Source organism: Dasypus novemcinctus, chromosome 20 (assembly GCF_030445035.2).
Source record: "Dasypus novemcinctus isolate mDasNov1 chromosome 20, mDasNov1.1.hap2, whole genome shotgun sequence".
Lineage (NCBI taxonomy): Eukaryota > Metazoa > Chordata > Mammalia > Cingulata > Dasypodidae > Dasypus > Dasypus novemcinctus.
The window spans coordinates 30,148,468-30,167,703 of NC_080692.1; the positions used below are offsets into that span (position 1 = coordinate 30,148,468).

Consider the following 19,236-nt stretch of genomic DNA (forward strand, 5'->3'; position numbering starts at 1 on the left):
CCCACGGCCAGCAAAAAATACTTACGAACAAAACTGTCTCCGTTCATCACCCCTTTAAAATTAAAGGTATAAACACTTTTAAAATAAAATAAAATTAATAAATCTAAAACCTAACTGAAAATCCACATGAGTGCTACTGGCCCCAGAATAACTGCAGGGGGGTCCACCTCCACAGTTATTCTACTGTCCAGGACGAAAACTTCTAAAAACAAAATAAACCCTGAATGCTACCTAGAAACTTTGCCTTTAGGTCCTCACTAAATATTAATAAGTGAAGTAATCTATGAAAATAGTCATCCACCTCATACCTCCAACAATAATTATCCCAAAGCTTAACTTGTTAACTTGTTAACTTGTTAAGCTTTGGCATAAGGGGGGCAATAATTTGGGCTATGGGGGAGGGCGCTCTTCATATTTTCGTAAATAACTGAGCTGTGTGTTTTCTGAGCAGTGTGTTTGCAACAGTGAGAAATGCCCTTGGTAACTATGACAACAACTTCAGTCCTAGAGAAACAGTTGAGCAATGCAAACACTATAAACTTTAAATATTCAGGGAAAATACAAACCAAATGTGCCAAAAGCTTATCTAAAATGTATAAAGTCCATGCTAAAAGTTTGCCTAGGATGTGGAAGATATATGCTAATTCAAGCCTATTGAGCACTGAAACAAAAAAACATTTGGCCCTTCCTCTGTATAAAAGGAACCCAAAAATCTTGTTCGGGGCTCAGATTTTGGAATGAGAAGCTCCGAGCTTGGCTGGTCATAAACAAATCATTTTTCCTTCCCCAAAATTATTCCTGAGTCCTGGCCTTTCTATACGCAAATAATTAAACCTCTCAACTTCTACAACAGCCAGACAAAATTAGTTCACTGCCTGGCATGCAGAAGAAATCAATTCTGGGAAGTGGATGTGGCTCAAGCAGTTGGGTGCCCACCTGCTACATGGAAGTTCTAGATTTGGAACCCAGTGCCTCCTAAAGAAGATGAGCAAGACAGTGGACTGGTGCAATGGGCTGGTGTGGTAAGCTGACACAACAAGATAGCACAATGAAAAGACACAACAAGAGACACAACTGGGGAGCAGTTGGACCCCTCCTTCCCACATGGGAGGTCCCGGCTTTGGTTCCCAGTGCTGCCTAAAAAATAAAAGAGGTGAGCACATAATGAATGAACACAGAGAGCAGACAGTGAGTGCAAACAACAAGGGGGAGGGCAGAGAAATAAAAAAATAAATCTTTAAAAAAAATCAATTCTGTGACACCAAGGTTTTGAATAGAAAAAGAGATTTATTCCATTCCTGCTAATTAGACAGGAGCTAAATGAACAAGTTCAAATCTGTCTCTACCATTCTAATGAATTCAGAGTTTTTTATGGGATTTAAGCAAAAGGAGGTGGAGATAGTTACTTTAATGGATATTGATTGATTTTGTTTAATTGGAAGTGTGTAAGTGCAGACCCCAGGAGCTCTAAAAGATTGACAAAAGCCAGCTGGGATAAGCATTGCGTTGCAGGTTACAACAAGGTTGTAAATACTTCAATTAACATAAGAGAACAAGTAAGGAAACAAAGCTAAACAAATGGGCTATGAGATCTCAAAAAAACGAAGCCATCTTGAAGCAGGCTAGTAAGATAGGGAATCAATAGATGGATCTGGAAATCCATGTATTATTTGGTACCCCTCCCCCAAGATGGCTGCTGGAAGACACTTGTGAGAAATCCAGTGTGGATTGAGATTTCCTCTGGAAACAGGAGAAGCCCTGGGTATTCTCCAGGGGCCTTATTATTGGGCCCTCCTGGGGGATTGATGAGTGACATAATCAATCAAAACAGCAAATAGCTGAAACTCCTCCCATGCCATTAGCAAAAGCGCAGGATAATTAATGGTTCAAAAAGCAAGGGCAAAGGACAAACCTAGCTCTTGTGCTCTCTTGCCTTGAGGCCCCCGTTCTGGCCTTCTTCATCCCCACCTTGATCAATACAGTAAAATCTGGGCACTTATAATCTATAATGGGACTTTCTAGTCTGTCAATCAGCCTACTTGATCACTTTTTAGCTCCTTCCTCTCTACCTGGTACCCAAGATCTGTTATTTTTTCCCATTTCTCTTCCCTCCCTACCTTAATAAATTACCGGCCTAACTAACCTGACGTGTTCTTGAAATTAATTTCTGTAGCATAGTCAAGAACCTAGACAAAATCTGGTGACAGTCTGGGCAAACATGTAGTTACAGGACAGCAGAGTGGTAAAATAGTTCAATTAACATAAGATAAATCAGGAAACTAAGTTAATCAAAAGGTCTACAAGATCTGACAAAAGCAAGGTCAGGTTATCGGGACTTGGAGTTGTCCTGGGTGGTGCTGCAGGGACAGTTACCGGACATTGTATGTCCTCCCCTGGCCCACTGTGGGGAATGTGGGAGAGTGTGGGCTATGGTGTGGACATTGACCATGAGGTGCATCGATGCTCAGAGATGTATTGACCAAATGCAATGAATGTCTCATGATGATGGAGGAGATTGTTGTTATGGGGGGAGGAGTGGGGTGAGGGTATGCGGAGTATATAGGGACCTCATATTTTTTGAATGTAATATTAAAAAAATAAAGACACATAAAAAGCAAGGTGGGGTAAATATATAGTTACCAGTTACAGTAATGTTGCAAGATGTAAGATAACAAGGAATGTAATAGAAGCAAACTAAACATTTACAGTTAAAAACCTTGTAGTCAGCAGTTATTATCTACAGGGAAACAGAGATATTTTCCAAAGGAAATGGCTTAACTGGAGACAATTGGTTAATGGCTGTGCTCCTACCCTCTTCTTTTTTAAAAAAATTAAATAAAAAAATTATTTCTATAGCATTTATTATGTTCTAATTTTCTATGTTTTACTTATCTACCATGTCGGTTGCATTATATGTATTGTTTGTTTACTCCCATTAGAATCTTCTTCCATAAGGGCTGACATATGCCAAACACCTAGAGCAGTGCTTGGCATATGGAGGCACTCAAGATGGCAGGTCTGAACAACAGCAGTATAACAGTGCCAAATAAAAGCGTGTGGTTCCAAGAATTTTTCAGGAGGTAGATCACCATGACTTAGTGGTTAATAGAATAGAGAGAGGCAAGGCATGATTACATAATTATATACTGAGATAGAGAACTCAGCAGGAGGAGCTGGTTTGGGGTAGATGATGGATCTGACTGAGATGCCTGTGGAACATTTGATTATAAAAATAGAGTAGGCAGTGGGGTGTATGGGACTGAAATGCACATAGAGAGGCAAGATAAAGGAATTATAAACATAGAGTAATGAGTAATTTAAGTCACAAGGTTTTTAGTGTAGAGTGAGAGGAGGAAACAGCTTGCAACAGAATCTTCAAGAAAAAAATTTAATGTTTAGGAAAAGAAAAAGGAGCCAGAAAAAAAGAAGGGAAAATGGAGAAGGAAAGAGTGTATATTATGGGAGAGAATTCTACATCTTTACGCTAGGATGCAAGGTAGAAAACCAAAATAAAACAATAAGAGGAAAGAGGTTGGGGTTAAAGAGAAGAGAAAAAGACAAAACTAAATAGAATGTGGGGGATCGGATGTGGTTCAAGCAGTTAAGCACCCACTCCAATATGGGAGGTCCTGGGTTCGTTTCCCATTGGCTCCTAAAGAAGACAAAAACAAAAAACAAAAAAACAATGAGCATACAACAGACAAAAAACCCCACACAAAACACCAAAAAAGAGGAGGCAGTGGATGTGATTCAAGCAGTTGAGCTCTGACCTCTTACATGGGAGATCCCAGGTTTGGTTCCTGGTGTCTCCTAAAGTAAAAAACAGACAATGAGAAGACAATTAGTAAAAAACAATGAGCAGACAATGAGAAAAAAAATGAGCACAAACAACAAGCAAAAACAATGAGCAAACAGACGAGGGAGCCATCTTGGGGGAATTAATGGAAGGAGGTCACTGAGGAGGCCAACTGGATGAGATTTCTAGAAGATGATGGATGTCAGTTAGTGTTAAGTGTTCCAGTACTTGTGAAAAGTATATATAATTCATGTCAAATGCAAAAGAAAATTGTGACTATTTGTAGGGGTCCCTCAAGTAATGTGCAGGGCTCAAGCTATGTTTCTAGGGAGAATCAATGTGTGCAGAGTGGTGAGGGTGTGGTCAAACATGACTGTACCTGTAAGTAACCAGAAAGGAGCTGCTATCCTGATAAGAAGAAACTCTACGAAAACTCTCCTCAAAGAACTTCATACCTGATAGCCCCTGCTCTGAGAAGAATGACCTAGTTAACTGATTTAAATAAAGTTTGTAGTGCCAGCTCAGGGCCCTGGCTTTGCCATCAGCTAGCCCTGGACCACCTGGCCCCCTCTAATCTTGTCTTTGTCTCTATGTGTCTTTCTTCAGCTCTCATTGCCTCCCCTCAGGTTGTCAATTCACCTGTGCAGATCACGGCACTATTATTTAAAAATGTACCAAAGAAGGAACTCTTCCTTTTGTCCAAAATACTTTTGTATGGATACCCTTGCTGGAAGAGGGAAAAAAGAATTGTAACCTGGGGACATTTTCAGGACTTGGAATAGTCCTAGATGACATTGCAACGACAGATACAGACCATTATAAATTCTGCCATAACATATGGAACTGAGTGGGAGAGAGTGTAAACTACAGTGTAAAGTATCGTCCATGCTTAATGGCAGTGCTCCAAAGTGTTCATCAATTGCAATGAATATACCACGCTATTGAAAAAAATTGTTAATGTGGGGAAGGGTGGGAGATGGGAGGAGTGGGGTATGTGGGAGTCCCTTATATTTTTTTATGTAACTAAGAATCTTAGAAAGAATAAAAAATACATTCAAAAAAATACTTTTGCATGAAAAGGGTAGGACCAACAAAAAATTGCTCTATGATGCTTTGATAATACAAGCTTCATCCAAATCAATTATACAACCGCTGTGAAATTTTCCCTGACTGTCTAGTTTACTAAAGCCCTCTTTCTAAACACACACCTACATATGCACAGACATACACCTCACACAATTACATAAAATTAGCATTTCCCATTCAAATCTCCTAAATGGAATATTTATTATGTCTCATTTCCTATTTAAATTGGGAAGTGGTAAATAACTTTGATTCTTTGTCCAAAAAGTTTCAATGAAAAGGGCAAGTAACAGAGGTGTATGGTTCCACACCTAGTTCCTTTAATTCTTAGATGGCATTTTGATCTCAGTTACCTGTTGTCTCCCATGCTCATGGCGACACCATGAAACTTTGCAAATGTAAACATCAAATCCCAGACAATCCTTGTGACCTGAGGAGCAAGAAGCTGACCTCAACAGGCCCTCTTGGCATGCTTACAATTTGAAGAACAATTTTATTACATGTCCAGACAAACTATTGAGAAAATGCCAAGTATAAAGAGAACTGAGAATTGATCATTTACTTAGGCAGGAAAAAATTTTACCCACAAATAGCTATCACATACCAAAAAGTAAATGCTTTTCAATCTTCTTGAACCTTTAGCACAAGCGTTCTAGAAGAGTCATGCTTTCCTTGAAAGTAGTTCCTTGAACATCAATGGTGCCTGAGAGGTCTTTAAAAAAATAGGGATGCTGCCATCCCACCTAGACCTATGATACATCACGTTTTGGTAAAAAACAAAACAAATGAACAAACAAAAACAAAAAACAAAAAAACTGAGAAGGTATAAAGTGATTCTTAGAATAGTGAAGTAAACTTTTGTTGCAGCAGACATGGACTGACACCAGTTCATCTACGATAAATCAATGAATAAACATATCTATTAATGACCCATTTGTAATCTTAGCAGCATACATTAGATTTGGAGACTGAAAGAATAAAAATGTCTAACTATCTGTGATTTTAAAATTTATATATTTAATTTATTGCACGGTAGTAGGGTTTGAGACACTATTTTGAAATTATTTAACTCCAAAATTATAGTATTTATCTATGGCTTTTTTCCTGTCTGTAGCATTACTTTAGCAGAGGCCTAAGTGACAAACCTGAATTGCAGTCAACGGAGAGATTTTCTTCCATTCCCGTCCTCATTTTTCCCACTTTTTTCCTCCCTCTCCCCAGTATTAATTCCATTCTATAATAGTTTTGTTAAATTATGCAAAGGACACACCTTAAGTATTATCAGTAATAAGTGATAAGCTCAAATCCATAAAATAATCTTTAAAAAGATAAAGTAAGTTTTATTTATCTTCTGGACCATGAAAATAAATCCATCCATTTATTAATGATTCTCTAACTACTATTTACCCTAGCCTTTTATGATCCTTCACTGAAAAGAATCTGTGTGTTTTGTTGTTTGTTTGCCTTTTCTTGAGCAAGCATGAAGTCCTTTCAACTTATTTTCTCTCTGCTTATAGCATGCAATAAATTAAACATATACATTTTAAAATCACAGCTAATTTGTATTTATTCTTTCAGTCTCCATATCCAATGTATGCTTCTTATAGCACTTAAATTACAAGTGGGTCATTAAAAAATATGTTTATTCATTGATTTATCATAGATGAATTGGTGTCAGTCCATGTCTGCTGCAACAAAAGTTTATTTCACTATGTTAAATAAGAATTTGGAGGATTCCCAATTCTATTTATCACAATGTCTAAAATTTGAATTCAGAGTTTAAACAATAAAGCAAAATATCTTAGTTCCTATCAAACAAGGCCCTACATTTTCTAGAATGGAAAATCTATGAATGACACACTGGAAAGAAAGATGGTCGTAGACTCAGATGTGAAGCCACAGCATTTAATGGGATAATAAAGAAATAAAATAAGAGAAGAAGTCATAGCAGAATGAAGACTGTTCCAAAAGTGAGGTGGTTTGTGATTCTCTCCAAGGACTGATAAAGAAGCATGAGTGTGTTCAAAATAAGTCGTTTCCACCTGGGATTTAAAAAAATAGTGTAAGCAATAAAGAAATGTGGCATGTATCTATAGATATACTAACATGTACACATATACAAATACACATAACGTATAAGTATATATGTATAAATATATGTACAAATATATTTGATGCTGTTATCTTACAAAACAAAAAAGAGATTTATAAAAGGTGGTTCTATATTATATAGCTGTAAATTCTTTAAAGCTATTTCTTTTTTTAAGATTTATTTTTTATTTATTTCTCTCCTCTTTCCCTGCACCTCCCCCTCTCCCCAGTTCTCTCCTCTCTGTGTCCATTCACTGTGTCTGCTTGTATGCTTGTCAGTGACACTGTGTCACTTTTTTTTGTGTGTGGGTGTCATCTTGCTGCGTCAGCATTCTGGGTGTGCGGTGCCACTCCTGGGCAGGCTGCATTTTGCGGCTCTCCTTACAGAGTGCACTCCTTGCACATGGGGCTCCCCTATGCAGGGGAAACCCCCGCATGGCATGGCACTCCTTGCGTGCATCAGCACTGCGTGTGGGCCAGCTCATTACATGGGTCAGGAGGCCCTGGGTTTGAACTCTGGACCTCCCATGTGGTAGGAAGATGCTCTATCTGTTGAGCCAATTCGCTTCCCTAAAGCTATTTTAAAGACATTAATAAAATCTTAATGACAATCAGAACACTCATCTAGTATGTATAGCTGCACAAACCTTGTGAAATACCAGGGACTTCTCTTTGCTTCCTCCATTATTCTATCTTCTTTAGTTTTTTTTACCAGGTATGTTTTCAATGGTCTATAATGTATGTAATTTCCTTACCTTCTCCTGTGCTTTGTTTTTTCTCACTGGGGAACTGAAATACTGTTGATATTGTAAGAAACCAGTGCATATTCATCTGGAAAATAAAGTGAAAATAAATACTCCCTTACTAAAGTGTGGACTTGCTACACCTAGGTTATGCCAGTCAATATACATATACCAGGTCTAATCTTCCCAATAATTTTGCAGGAGAGTTAACCCTTCCCTCATTTTACAAATCCAGAAATATCCCCTCAAAGTTTAAGTCACTTGATGAAGGATGCCCACTTTGTAAATCCCAAAGCCATAATGCAAATATTCCTTGACAAATTTTGCATGGCAGTCAACAGGAAGTTAATAGCATTAACGTTCCAGAGAAAACTTTAATGTCTTTACAACATCTTAGGAATTGCGTCAGAACACAGAAAATTCTCACAATTTTTCTATAACCTTTCAGAATCCCACCCCTCCTCTTCTTAAATCAAAGTTCACAGAGGTGGCATGACATGATAAATCCTGGCATTGACAATAATGGAAAAAGACTTGGCAGATTAGCCTGGTTTATAGTTCAAGTTAAAGGGGAGTCCTTTTGTATTATATCAAAAGGACTCTAGGTGTTGAAAACCTCTGGTATATGAAAATGGCCCAGATAGAAGATATAAAACATACATAATAGAGTTAAAAGAATTCTATATACAATGTAAAACCATCTATTGTCTAGTCTTTGAAGACTAAGGATATTTTGAGAAAATTTAGTAGCTCAAGGCATGAGGACATGATTGTTGTTTGCCTACCTTTTTCATAGTAGTCATAGACCATGACTGGGGCTGCCTGAATGTTCGATACGAGGTTGATTTGCTCAACAGAGAAAGTGAAACTGTTTGCTGAATCAAAAACCTGTAAAGATACCAATGATAATTTTATCAGAGCAGGTCTGCAAATAGAAAATCACTGAGCAAGTTATCTGCCATAATTCACGATGCAGTCAATTAAAAGGGTCTAAGATACAATTATGTTACATAATGACAAAATAATTTAATATTGAATTATATGTTGTGTTAGGTTCCATTGCTTAAATGGAGGTGCAAGGAATTTAGTTGTAAGCTGTAAAGTGGACATTTGTGTGAATGATAGTGATTTTCACATTAAAGGATGGCTCTACAACTCATGCCAGCCTTCGCTGAAGAGCAAGTCAAACTGTAAGGGAATTATATATCTCCTCTCTTTGACCATAGTATGTTAGATACCATGAGAAATGAAAATCAGATTGATGATGTTTCTACATTGGGAACCATCTGGTCAGGGAGCCTAGGCATATGTGAAATAAACTGAGGGTTAACAGGGAAAAGATGATCAGTGGGATTGAACATGGACAATTTTTAGCATTCCCTGTTTTTGATAAAATTCATCAGCCATATTTATAAACAAAAGAGCCACCAAATTACCTCAGAAAAGATGAACCAACAAAAAAGTCATGAAAGAAAAAAATTATTACTGAACTTACATTTTCCAGGTAGAAAAGAACATGGCCATTATTGACATCAGTCTTCATCACTTGGTCATGTTTTCCAAGCTTTAAAGAAGTAAATGGGAAGAGAGGGAGAAATATTAGAAGATGAAAGTGTCATTTGAGAATTGAATGTTTCATGCTTTTCATTTAACCAATTATCAGGAATCTATTTTATGGAATGTTCCCACAGTACCATGATATTTTCCTAAGCACAGGTGGGAAATAAATAAAGAAATATATTATGCACTGTGGAAAATAATGATGGTTAATTTCCATGAATTAAGAATACCATCCCTCCAGGTGTACATCAGAAATATAAATATGGACTCTGTGTAAATTTGTTTAAATAATGAATTCCATGGCTCAGTTTTGCTATGTAGTTATTTCATCTATATATTTTATTGCTTTCTCTGTGCTGAAGATTGGTCTTCTATTATTTACCTCCTCAATGGATGACAGAACTGGAGTAAATCCAGATAGCATTTTTACATCAACAATAGCCATATTGGAGTTATTGTGAATTCCAGTATATCTGAAAACAAAAGAAGATGAAAAAATACTAGTTGGGGTGCCAACTTGGAACAGTGACTTAACTCATGGTGAGAGTGATGGGTAGGTAGATACTAACTGGCCATCAGTCTGAAAGAAAAGCAAAAGCTGAAGAGGAAGTGCCTCAAGAAAGTGGTTCGAAGTACCATTCAGATGAGCTGGATGAGCTGACACAGCAATGTAAGGTGGTGCAAATAATGAATTATCTGGACCTCAAATCTACCCAAATTCCACTCTTAAACTTGCCCAAGGCTGCAAATGCAGAACTTAGAAACAATCTTGTAAATGTATATTACATATATTTATGTTACCCTTAGATTTGCAAAACAATTAAAAGAGATCTTTCATTAAGAAGCAAGATGTTGGCAGAATCAGAGTAGACATGTCCCCAAGAGATTGTCTACATTATGCTCCTGACTCTGGAGAGGGTTGTTAAGACATGGAGTTAGTTTAGGTCTTAGCCCTGGTATTCAAGGGACTTTCATGAAGAAATCCTAAGAAAATTCCCCCAAACTACTTTTATTTTCTTTTTTTTATTTTATTTCTATTTTCCAAACTACTTTTACTCAGTGTTTCCCAACATATTAACTAATGCTAAAACCCTCTGATTTTTATACGTCTAATCGGAATTCAAGAGGATTCTTTTATCTACACTGAAAAAAAAATCCAAAATTCTTGCTTTGTTCAGGTATAAAATAAACATTTGTGAGCTTTCTAGTATATGTCCACCTGCAGTTTTCTTTGGGAGAAAGAAATATTTCCCTTGTCTGAAACCGACAGTGCTTCCATAAGAGAAAATCTAAGTGTTGCTAAATATGTATGTGGCAAAAATTTCCAAATTAAATTTGGATACAGTTGAAATTTTACTTGTGGAAAACAAAGGCATGCTGTTTCCATGGTAGCAAGTTACTTTCTGACCACTGGGTCATGCTGTCCCTAGAGATATATGTGCAGGTGGCTAATCTCTCTGGGAAATATAACATTCCAGCAGAACTCAGACTTGATATCTCAAGTAACCTGGGCAACAAGATTTATGAGTATATTTGTTTCAATAACATAATAGAACATCTTGGGATTTAGTTTCTATCTTATCCACTGTGCACTGTGTTTTCATTAATGAATTTATGGGAATAGTTAGCTAGGATAGTTGCTGGTTCTCACAATTACTTGGTGTATATAAAGGAGCCCCTGATATTAATACATTTGTCTGATAAGCTTGAGGCTTCAATGCTCACAGATCCCCTGATCCCAATCTCTCTTTGTATTTCATTCCTGATACTCTTCAGGTCCGTGACTCCAATATCTGGTGCTCAACATGGGGCCTGAAGTAGTGACTGCAGCAGAGATTCTTCTACAACAGTATTGGGAATGCTGAGCTGAAAACCTTCCTGAAAGGTTGGGGCATCCATCAAAGGGTGACTTGAGTCTGACCATACAGTGGTAAGAATTTTAATTAATCCTGTTTACCGCTAGCATTAGGGTATGGGTAATTAACGAGGACGGCTGGAAGAATATTCACAGGTACTAAAAACTCTCTTAAATACTGTTGGAGTCTCAGTAAAACTGCTGATTTACTTGAACTTTTAGATCTAGTTCAAAAACACTGTTACTGGTTTCAGCTGCAAGGGAAAAATCTTTTGAATGTGAAACAGTGGAAACAGGTAATGAGGGCACTACGTAGAACATCTCAAAGAGGGGAATCCATTCCTTTATCTGTGTGGGCTTTGTGCCAGCAAATTGCTGCCGCCTTAGATCCATTACAATCAGACACTTTGCCCTATATTAATAAGATAATTGTTCCCATCTCCATTCCTCAAACACCTTTAATGCCCTGTTTATTACACAGATCTCAATGAGGGGATCTGGAGGCCATGCAATTGTTATCAGCTTTTCTTGTTATATTACGACAACTCCATTAGATGCTAATAATCCTCAGGGAGGTGTTGAGTTCCATCTTGAACCAATACCTCTTAAACTACTTGAAAGATTTAAAACAGGTAAAAATACTAAATAAAGTCCTTGTTAGTGAAATCAGGCTTGTAAAAAAAAAAACTCTCTGTTAAAGTGTTCGCTAAAATAAGGAAACTATTCTGGCAGCAACTCTGCAAAACCCCTGCTGTCTCCATGACAATGTAGCTGTGCGCTAGTGGGGGTTAATAGAGTTAAGCCATGTTTCCATGCTAATTCTGATTGGGCTTATTTAACCAAAATAATAAAATTAGTACATAATTTTTATCTAGGCTTAAAAAGGAATTTTCAGTTTTAAATCAAGAGTTTTACTTCTGAACTTCAAGTCTCAGTATGGTATTACAGAGTAATAATCCAAAAATGTGTGTTAACAGTCTGTCTAAACTACTAAAGAAGAGCTTAACTACATTTATGCTGCTCAAGTTATCTTAACTGATTGCTGATAACTAATAAAAATGTTTCCGAGTACAAGCTTGCATGTTACAGGCAACATGGATTCCAGAAGAAATCTTAAAAAGTGATATCTAAGATGTGATATAACAGAGAACTTAAAAACAGCTATACCAAAAAAGTAAGAATTATGAGTTAATTGTAAACTGTATGTTTCTGTTAATGTGTTGTAATTGTTTTGTGTCTGTCTGTTCGTTCAATGTCAGTGTATATTTTGATACCTCCAGATGGTAATATAAATTAGTAAAAATTTTTAAAAAGAGCTCTATTCAAATGGCCAAAAATTAAATAAGTGCTTATATTAATACAAAAGTCTATATGTTAATAAGATCTCTACAATGATAAAAATTGTAAGTCTTGATTAACAAAATTACTATGTCTTTTTATAAAAAATTATTCTTGCCTAGATTGAAATGAATAGTTTATTTTTCTTCACAGGATAAAATGAAGGATGTAAAACTTAAATGAATATTATATAAGGTTAAAAGTTTGTGGAAATGCTGACTGAAATTCAATAAGTTTCTTCTAAAAAGTGTGTTTTGTCCTAAAGTAGAATGACTAATTTTCATAAACTCTTGGAACTTAAATGCATGTGGCAAATTATAGAAAGTACTGTGGTATTTTTAAGTAAAGAAATGTATTCTGTGAAGGTAAAATTTGTCTTAAAATAGTATAATTATAGTCTATATGGTTATAAATAATTATAAGAAATTTAACAAAGCATTGTTTAAATTAAAGTGTTTAAATGGCTATTCCAAAAGGTCATTATTAAACAAACCTGAATTAATAATAATAATAATAAAAGATGATTTTATAACAGGAAAACTTGGCAGCAGCCAGCCTCCCCTGACAACTTGCTTCTAGGAGACTGTTTCTGATATTGCATGCTACTAAGTATTTAAAGTAAAGAAAAGTTCATTATTTTAACAAGCTTGTTTAGTATTAATGGCAATTATATGTTGTAAGAAGTTTACCTGGTAACTTAGTATATATGATATATAGAATGTGTATTTCTTATTAAAGAAACAGGAAATGATTTTGTCCTAAGATAAAATGATTAATTAATGGGAAAGAGTAGAGTGTGGAACAAAACCTGAATAAATACAAAAAGTGTAGAAGGCTCATGGAAAAGAAATTTTTATAATTAAAGTTAAATAACTTTGATGGGTCTATCTATAAATTTTAAAGGTTTAGTATCAAGTAGTATACTAATGCAAAGTTAAAATTTTGTTGTTTCTCAAAGTTTCTCAAGTCATTAATCTGTTTTAGTAAAAGTTTTTATCCTGAATAATCAGTATACAAAGAAAGTCTGTTTTATCAAAATAGCTTCTTGTGCTTTAACCTCATCATTTCCTCAGTGTTCCAAGAAGGAAAAGTTTATCTCTTTTAAAATAACATAACGTTCAAACTTGCTTTCTTAAAATCAAATCCTGAAAAGTATCCTTTTATTCCAAACTAATTATAAGAGATTTGTTCTTTTACCTTGGGAAAAAAATTAAAGTAATAGTTAAGTTCATTTTATAAGTCGAATAGGTGTTTAAAAGTGTTATAAAATTAACAAAAAATTTTTTTCTTTAACCCTGTGTTAATTAAAGTTGTATGAGTAAAAGGTTCCTATGAATACTTAACAGTGTATAAATTTACCAATATTTCAGCATAATATTAAACAAAAGCAGTGATTATTCATTATATGGATGATATATTGTTTGCTCATGCTTCAAATGACAAACTGCAACAGTTATTTCTGTATGCTGAACAAATTCTTCCTGAATATGGCTTGCTAATTACCCCTGAAAAAATTCAAAGGAATGTTCCATATTGTTATTTAGGTATGAAATTGGCTAATGAACATATTACACCACAAAAGGTGCAAATATGCTGAGACAGGTTAAACACCTTAAATGATTTTCAAAAATTGCTAGGAAACATTAATTGGATTTGACCAACATTAGGAATCCCTAATTATATGTTAACTCATTTGTTTCAAACATTAACAGTAGATTCTGATCTATCTAGCCCTAGAATCTTGTCAAAAGAAACTGAAAAAGAATTGGCATTAATAAAAAATCGAATCTCTCAAGGGCAATTAACACAAATAAACCCTAAAAAAGCTGTTATTTAATTATTTTCTCAACCCCTCAATCTCCAATGTCTTTATTTTGGCAAGAAGGTATATTGGAATGGGTTATTTTACCTAATAATAAACAAAAGAGATTGCAAACATATCTTCAAAAAATTATTTCCATACTAGCAATAGGCCGTGTGAGGTTGCTACAGGTGAAGGGGTCTGATACAGATAGAATTATCTGTAATCTTTCTCATGAAGAAATTCAACGTTTATATATAACTAATCCTCAATGTCAAATTTCTGTCAGTGATTTTCAAGGCATTATTGATAATCATTATCCTACATCCAAACTGTTAACGCTCTTAAAAAGAACCACTTGGATTTTACCAAAAATTGTGAAAACTGTTCCTATTGAAAATGCATGTACAGTATTTACTGATGGTAGTAGTAATGGAAAAGCAGCATACGTTAACTCTCAAAAAGAACAAATTTGGCAGACTCCTTATTCATCTGCTCAACGCACAGAGCTTTCAGCCATCATTAAGGTTTTATAAACGTTTCAAGAGCCCTTGAATATTGTCTCTGACTCCGAATACGTATGTTTAACTGTAGGCCATATTTAAACAGCTCATATTTTTATTTCTGGTGAATTGGCTCAACTTTTTGCTGATCTTCAAGCCCTCATTCGTCAAAGAAGTCAGCCCATATATATTACTCATATCCGGTCTCATTCTTCCCTTCCTGGTCCTCTAGCTACCCAAAAAGCAAGAGCTGATTTATTAGTAGGATGTTTGCAGGATGCCAATAAATATCATGCATTAACTCATATTAATACTAAGGGACTTAGACATAAATTTCCTCAATTAACAAAACATCAAGCTCAAGAAATTACTCACACCTGTCCCACCTGCAGACCCTTAACTACAGTGCCTTTTCAGGCTGGGACTAATCTCAGAGGCCTGGCTCCTAATCAACTGTGGCAAATAGATGTTACTCACATACCATCATTTGGTAAATTATGATATGTCCATGTTTGCATTGATACTTACTCTTATTTTTTGTGGGCTACTGCACAAAGTGGTGAACATTTTCATCATGTTCGCTCCCATTTATGGTCTACTTTTGCAGTGATGGGATGCCCCTTGAAAATTAAAACTGATAATAGCCCTTCTTATACTAGTAAGTCTTTTACTTCTTTTTGTTCTACGTATGCTATTTTGCATGTTACGAACATTCCTTACAATCCTACAAGTCAATCCATAGTTGAATGCAGCCATTATACCCTAAAAACTATGCTTTTAAAACAAAAAGGGAGAGATGATGGTATTATAACACCAAAAGATCATTTGGCAAAAGCTTTATTTACTTTAAATTTTCTTAATGTTTATAATTCATTGACACCTGGGGAATGTCACTTTAGAAAATGTCAAACATCTACAGTGGATGCAGGAAATGAAGATCAACCAATATTCTGGAAAGGTATTTTAAGCAGTGAATGGAAAAAAGGCAGGATTAAAGTATGGGGGCGAGGTTATGCTCTTGTCATTTCAGAAAATGGAGAACAAATTTGGTTACCTGTGAAGAGGATTAAACCCTGGAATGAAGAGATGGGGTCTCCTGCAACTTCTGATGATGGTGATCGTAAGTAATGAGGAAGCTGCCGGTAATTACACTTATTGGGCCTATATACCTAAACCCCCATTACTTAGAGTGTTAACCTGGAAAGATCCATTCTTTCATATATATCTGAATAAGACCCATATATTCCCTGGAGCAATTGATGATTGATTGCCAATAAAACCCTATGAGGAAGGACAAAGAATTGATAATCTCGTATTACCATTTGATTATCAACCCTTATGCATTGGTAACCATCCTTCCTGTATGTATGTTAAATATCGGGTCATAATTATCTTCAAAAATAATAATACTCAGTTTATTGTGACTTTATTTCCCTCTTACAATTTAATCATGACCAAAAATCCTACTTATGATTGTCCGCAAAAAGACAGTAGGGATAAAGAAGGATGGCAAGAGTGCCATATAGGAAGAGGATCTGTCATTTTTAATGATTCCTATGGAATAGTATGGGAGAGTGAGTGCCCCAATGGGGAGTCCCTCTCCATATTATGGCAGATTTATTTGGTATGGTCTAAATAGTAAAGGACAACAAAAAATAATTTTTACTAAAAATAATAGTGTTTGGAAACAGAAAGGGAAATGGATCCCTTCTCCATGGTGTAATATTACATCTATACACAAGCAGAAGAATCTGTGGAAAGTTTTTATAGGAATAGCACCTACTATATAATGGATTGGAATAATAGCAAGAAGAGTCAATATCTGCATTTAAATCAAATTCATCATCCTCAGGCATGTGTAAGAGATCCTTATGTGTTTGTGGTTGGAAAATTAACTATAACTGAGAATGCTCTATTTTATAAAAGTGGGGCTTTGCATACCTGTTTATCTGAGAACATTTTACAGAATGGAGATTTCATTATAATGGGTCGAAGGCAGCAGGGAGTGTGGACTGCAGTGCGACTGAACCAAATTTGGCAATCGTCACCTGAGAGTCAACTGCTCTCCCATATGGCTCGAGAAATCCTGAAGCGCTCGAAGTGATTTGTGGGACTGCTAATAGCTGGCATATTAAGATTGACTGGTGTTATTGCAGCTGCCGCTACAGCTACCGTGGCCTTCCATGAGATGGTGCGGACTCAACAATATGTACATGAATGGCATAAGAATGCTAGTGACTTATGGCATAGTCAAGAACATATTGATGGAGAATTAAAGGGTAGAGTTAATGATTTAGAATCAGCAGTTTTACATCTTAGAGATCAAGTATATAACTTAAACTTATTTAGGGGATTGAAATGTGATTGGAATGAAAGTAACTTTTGCATTACTCCACTTGCTTATAATAATTCTATGTTTGATTGGGAAAAGATTAAAAACCATTTTATAGGCCATAAAGGTAATATGTCATTAGAAATAGAAGAATTGCAGAAAAAGATGTTAGGAAGGTCTCATAATCAGATTTATGTAGCTGAATATAAGGATATCTGTAATGATTTGATTTCTTTTTTCAAAAAGTTTCATCCAGTAGATTGGTGGAAGTCTCAACATTTTTTGTCAGCATTAGGAATAGGATTTTGTGTATTAATCTTGTTGCTCATTGTTGTTGCTTGCCTGGGATGAGAAGTCTGTTGAAAACTGCACCGTGTTGATGCGATGGGACAAGCTAATAATTTGGTACTTGCTAAAACCCTGATATAATTCCCCATGGTCAGAGGGCTTGGCTGGTAGCCAATGATGGGTAAGACTCTCAGAGGAGGGCAACTTAAGACAGGTATAGCCACCCTGACTAAAACAAAAAGGGGGAAATGTGGGAAACAAAGGCATGCTGTTTCCATAGTAGCAAGTTACTTTCTGACCACTGGGTCATGCTGTCCCTAGAGATATATGTGCAGGTGGCTAATCTCTCTGGGAAACATAACATTCCAGCAGAACCCAGACTTGATATCTCAAGTAACCTGGGCAACAAGACTTATGAGTATATTTGTTTCAATAACATAATAGAACATCTTGTGCTTTAGTTACTATCTTATCCACTGTGCACTGTGTTTTCATTAATGAAGTTATGGGAATAGTTAGCTAGGATAGTTGCTGGTTCTCACAATTGCTTGGGGTACATAAAGAAGCCCCTGATATTAATACATTTGTCTGATGAACTTGAGGCTTCAATGCTCACAGATCCCCTGATCCCAATCTCTCTTTGTCTTTCATTCCCGATACCCTTCGGGTCTGCAACTCCGACATTTACTCTCCTAAATCTAGCTCTTATTTTGCTTAAGATGTACTCAACTGTGATGCACTTGACATGACCATGCCATAGAAATATCCCCGAGGCAGATTAGTATAGGAAAGGAGGGAAGGCCACTGGCAGAACAGTCAGGAGACCGTGCCCAGAAACCCCTTGAAAGGAATCAACTGCCTGAGAATACTGCTCTAAACATAACAGCCTGCCAAGACCATGGCCATTGGGTCCCCTTTGAAATGCTCAGTCTCGAAAGAAGCCCCAGATAACTCCAAACAGGCCTCCCTATTGGTTCCCTGAAAGCTGACAGGTGAGTGTAGACAGGAAGCCAATTAGGACAGCAGACTGCTAAGATGCCTCCTTAACATGGGGAGGGCAGGGAGGAAAAGCCTTAAAATGGCCTACCCTGGGCCCCACATTGTCCATCTCACCCTGTAGCCTGCCTGCACCAGTGTTTTGACTGTGTACTCTCTCTTTTCCTGTTTCTTAACAAACTCTTTTTTCTGGCCTTCTGAAATCGGCACATCTCTGAATTCTTTCTTGCAATGGAGCCAAGAACCTGGAGACCCAGAACCCAGAGTGTTCCATAACCATCACCACCAGCACACAAACTCGTTCTGCTGATCATCATTCGTATTTTGTTATTTCATGACTGTTTAATAATTCTCTCTTGATTTATTACCATACCTCTAATTTCAGTTCTGATATCAAAATATGACACTTACTTGAGAGTCACTGTTAGGTCAAAAGTAGTTTGAAATTCATTTGAAGAGTTTTTCTTTACCATATCCAAGGAAAGGGAAAACCCAGATGCCTTCTAGGTAGAGGCACATTATACCTAAGGGTGGGCTACAAGAGATAGCAAATGATAAAAATGATTCATTTATCCTGTAGTAAAATCTGAAGGACCTTTTATTTCTCTCTTTCCATTTTTACTGCACTTTGCTTCACTTCTTTCCAACCAGGGACCAAGGCTAAATAATATTGCTTAGTTTTCAGAAGACACAAGAATCTTTAACAACGTAATTTAATGAAGATATCAGAATGTTTTCTAGTACTGGTGTCCCTCAAAAAAGCTCTCAATTACCCACTTATACCTAAGAATGTATACCTCTTTATAAAATAACTTGCATTTTCAGCTATTGATTAGAAAACATTGATGAG

At 36.2% G+C, this 19,236-nt stretch overlaps 1 protein-coding gene across 1 annotated transcript; it reads right to left on the reverse strand.

Annotated features, from left to right (window-relative positions):
• Positions 1 to 6,768: 6,768 nt before the first annotated feature.
• Positions 6,769 to 18,909, reverse strand: LOC131274795 (alpha-2-macroglobulin-like protein 1). The gene is made up of 6 exons (XM_058282763.2): positions 18,798 to 18,909; positions 9,656 to 9,746; positions 9,209 to 9,277; positions 8,499 to 8,601; positions 7,726 to 7,801; positions 6,769 to 6,921 (listed from the first exon to the last, which is right to left on the reverse strand). Exons 1-5 carry the CDS (start codon positions 18,857 to 18,859, stop codon positions 7,749 to 7,751), a joined length of 378 nt encoding a protein of 125 aa, XP_058138746.1. The 5' UTR covers positions 18,860 to 18,909; the 3' UTR covers positions 6,769 to 6,921; positions 7,726 to 7,748.
• Between the last annotated feature and the right edge of the window lie 327 nt (positions 18,910 to 19,236).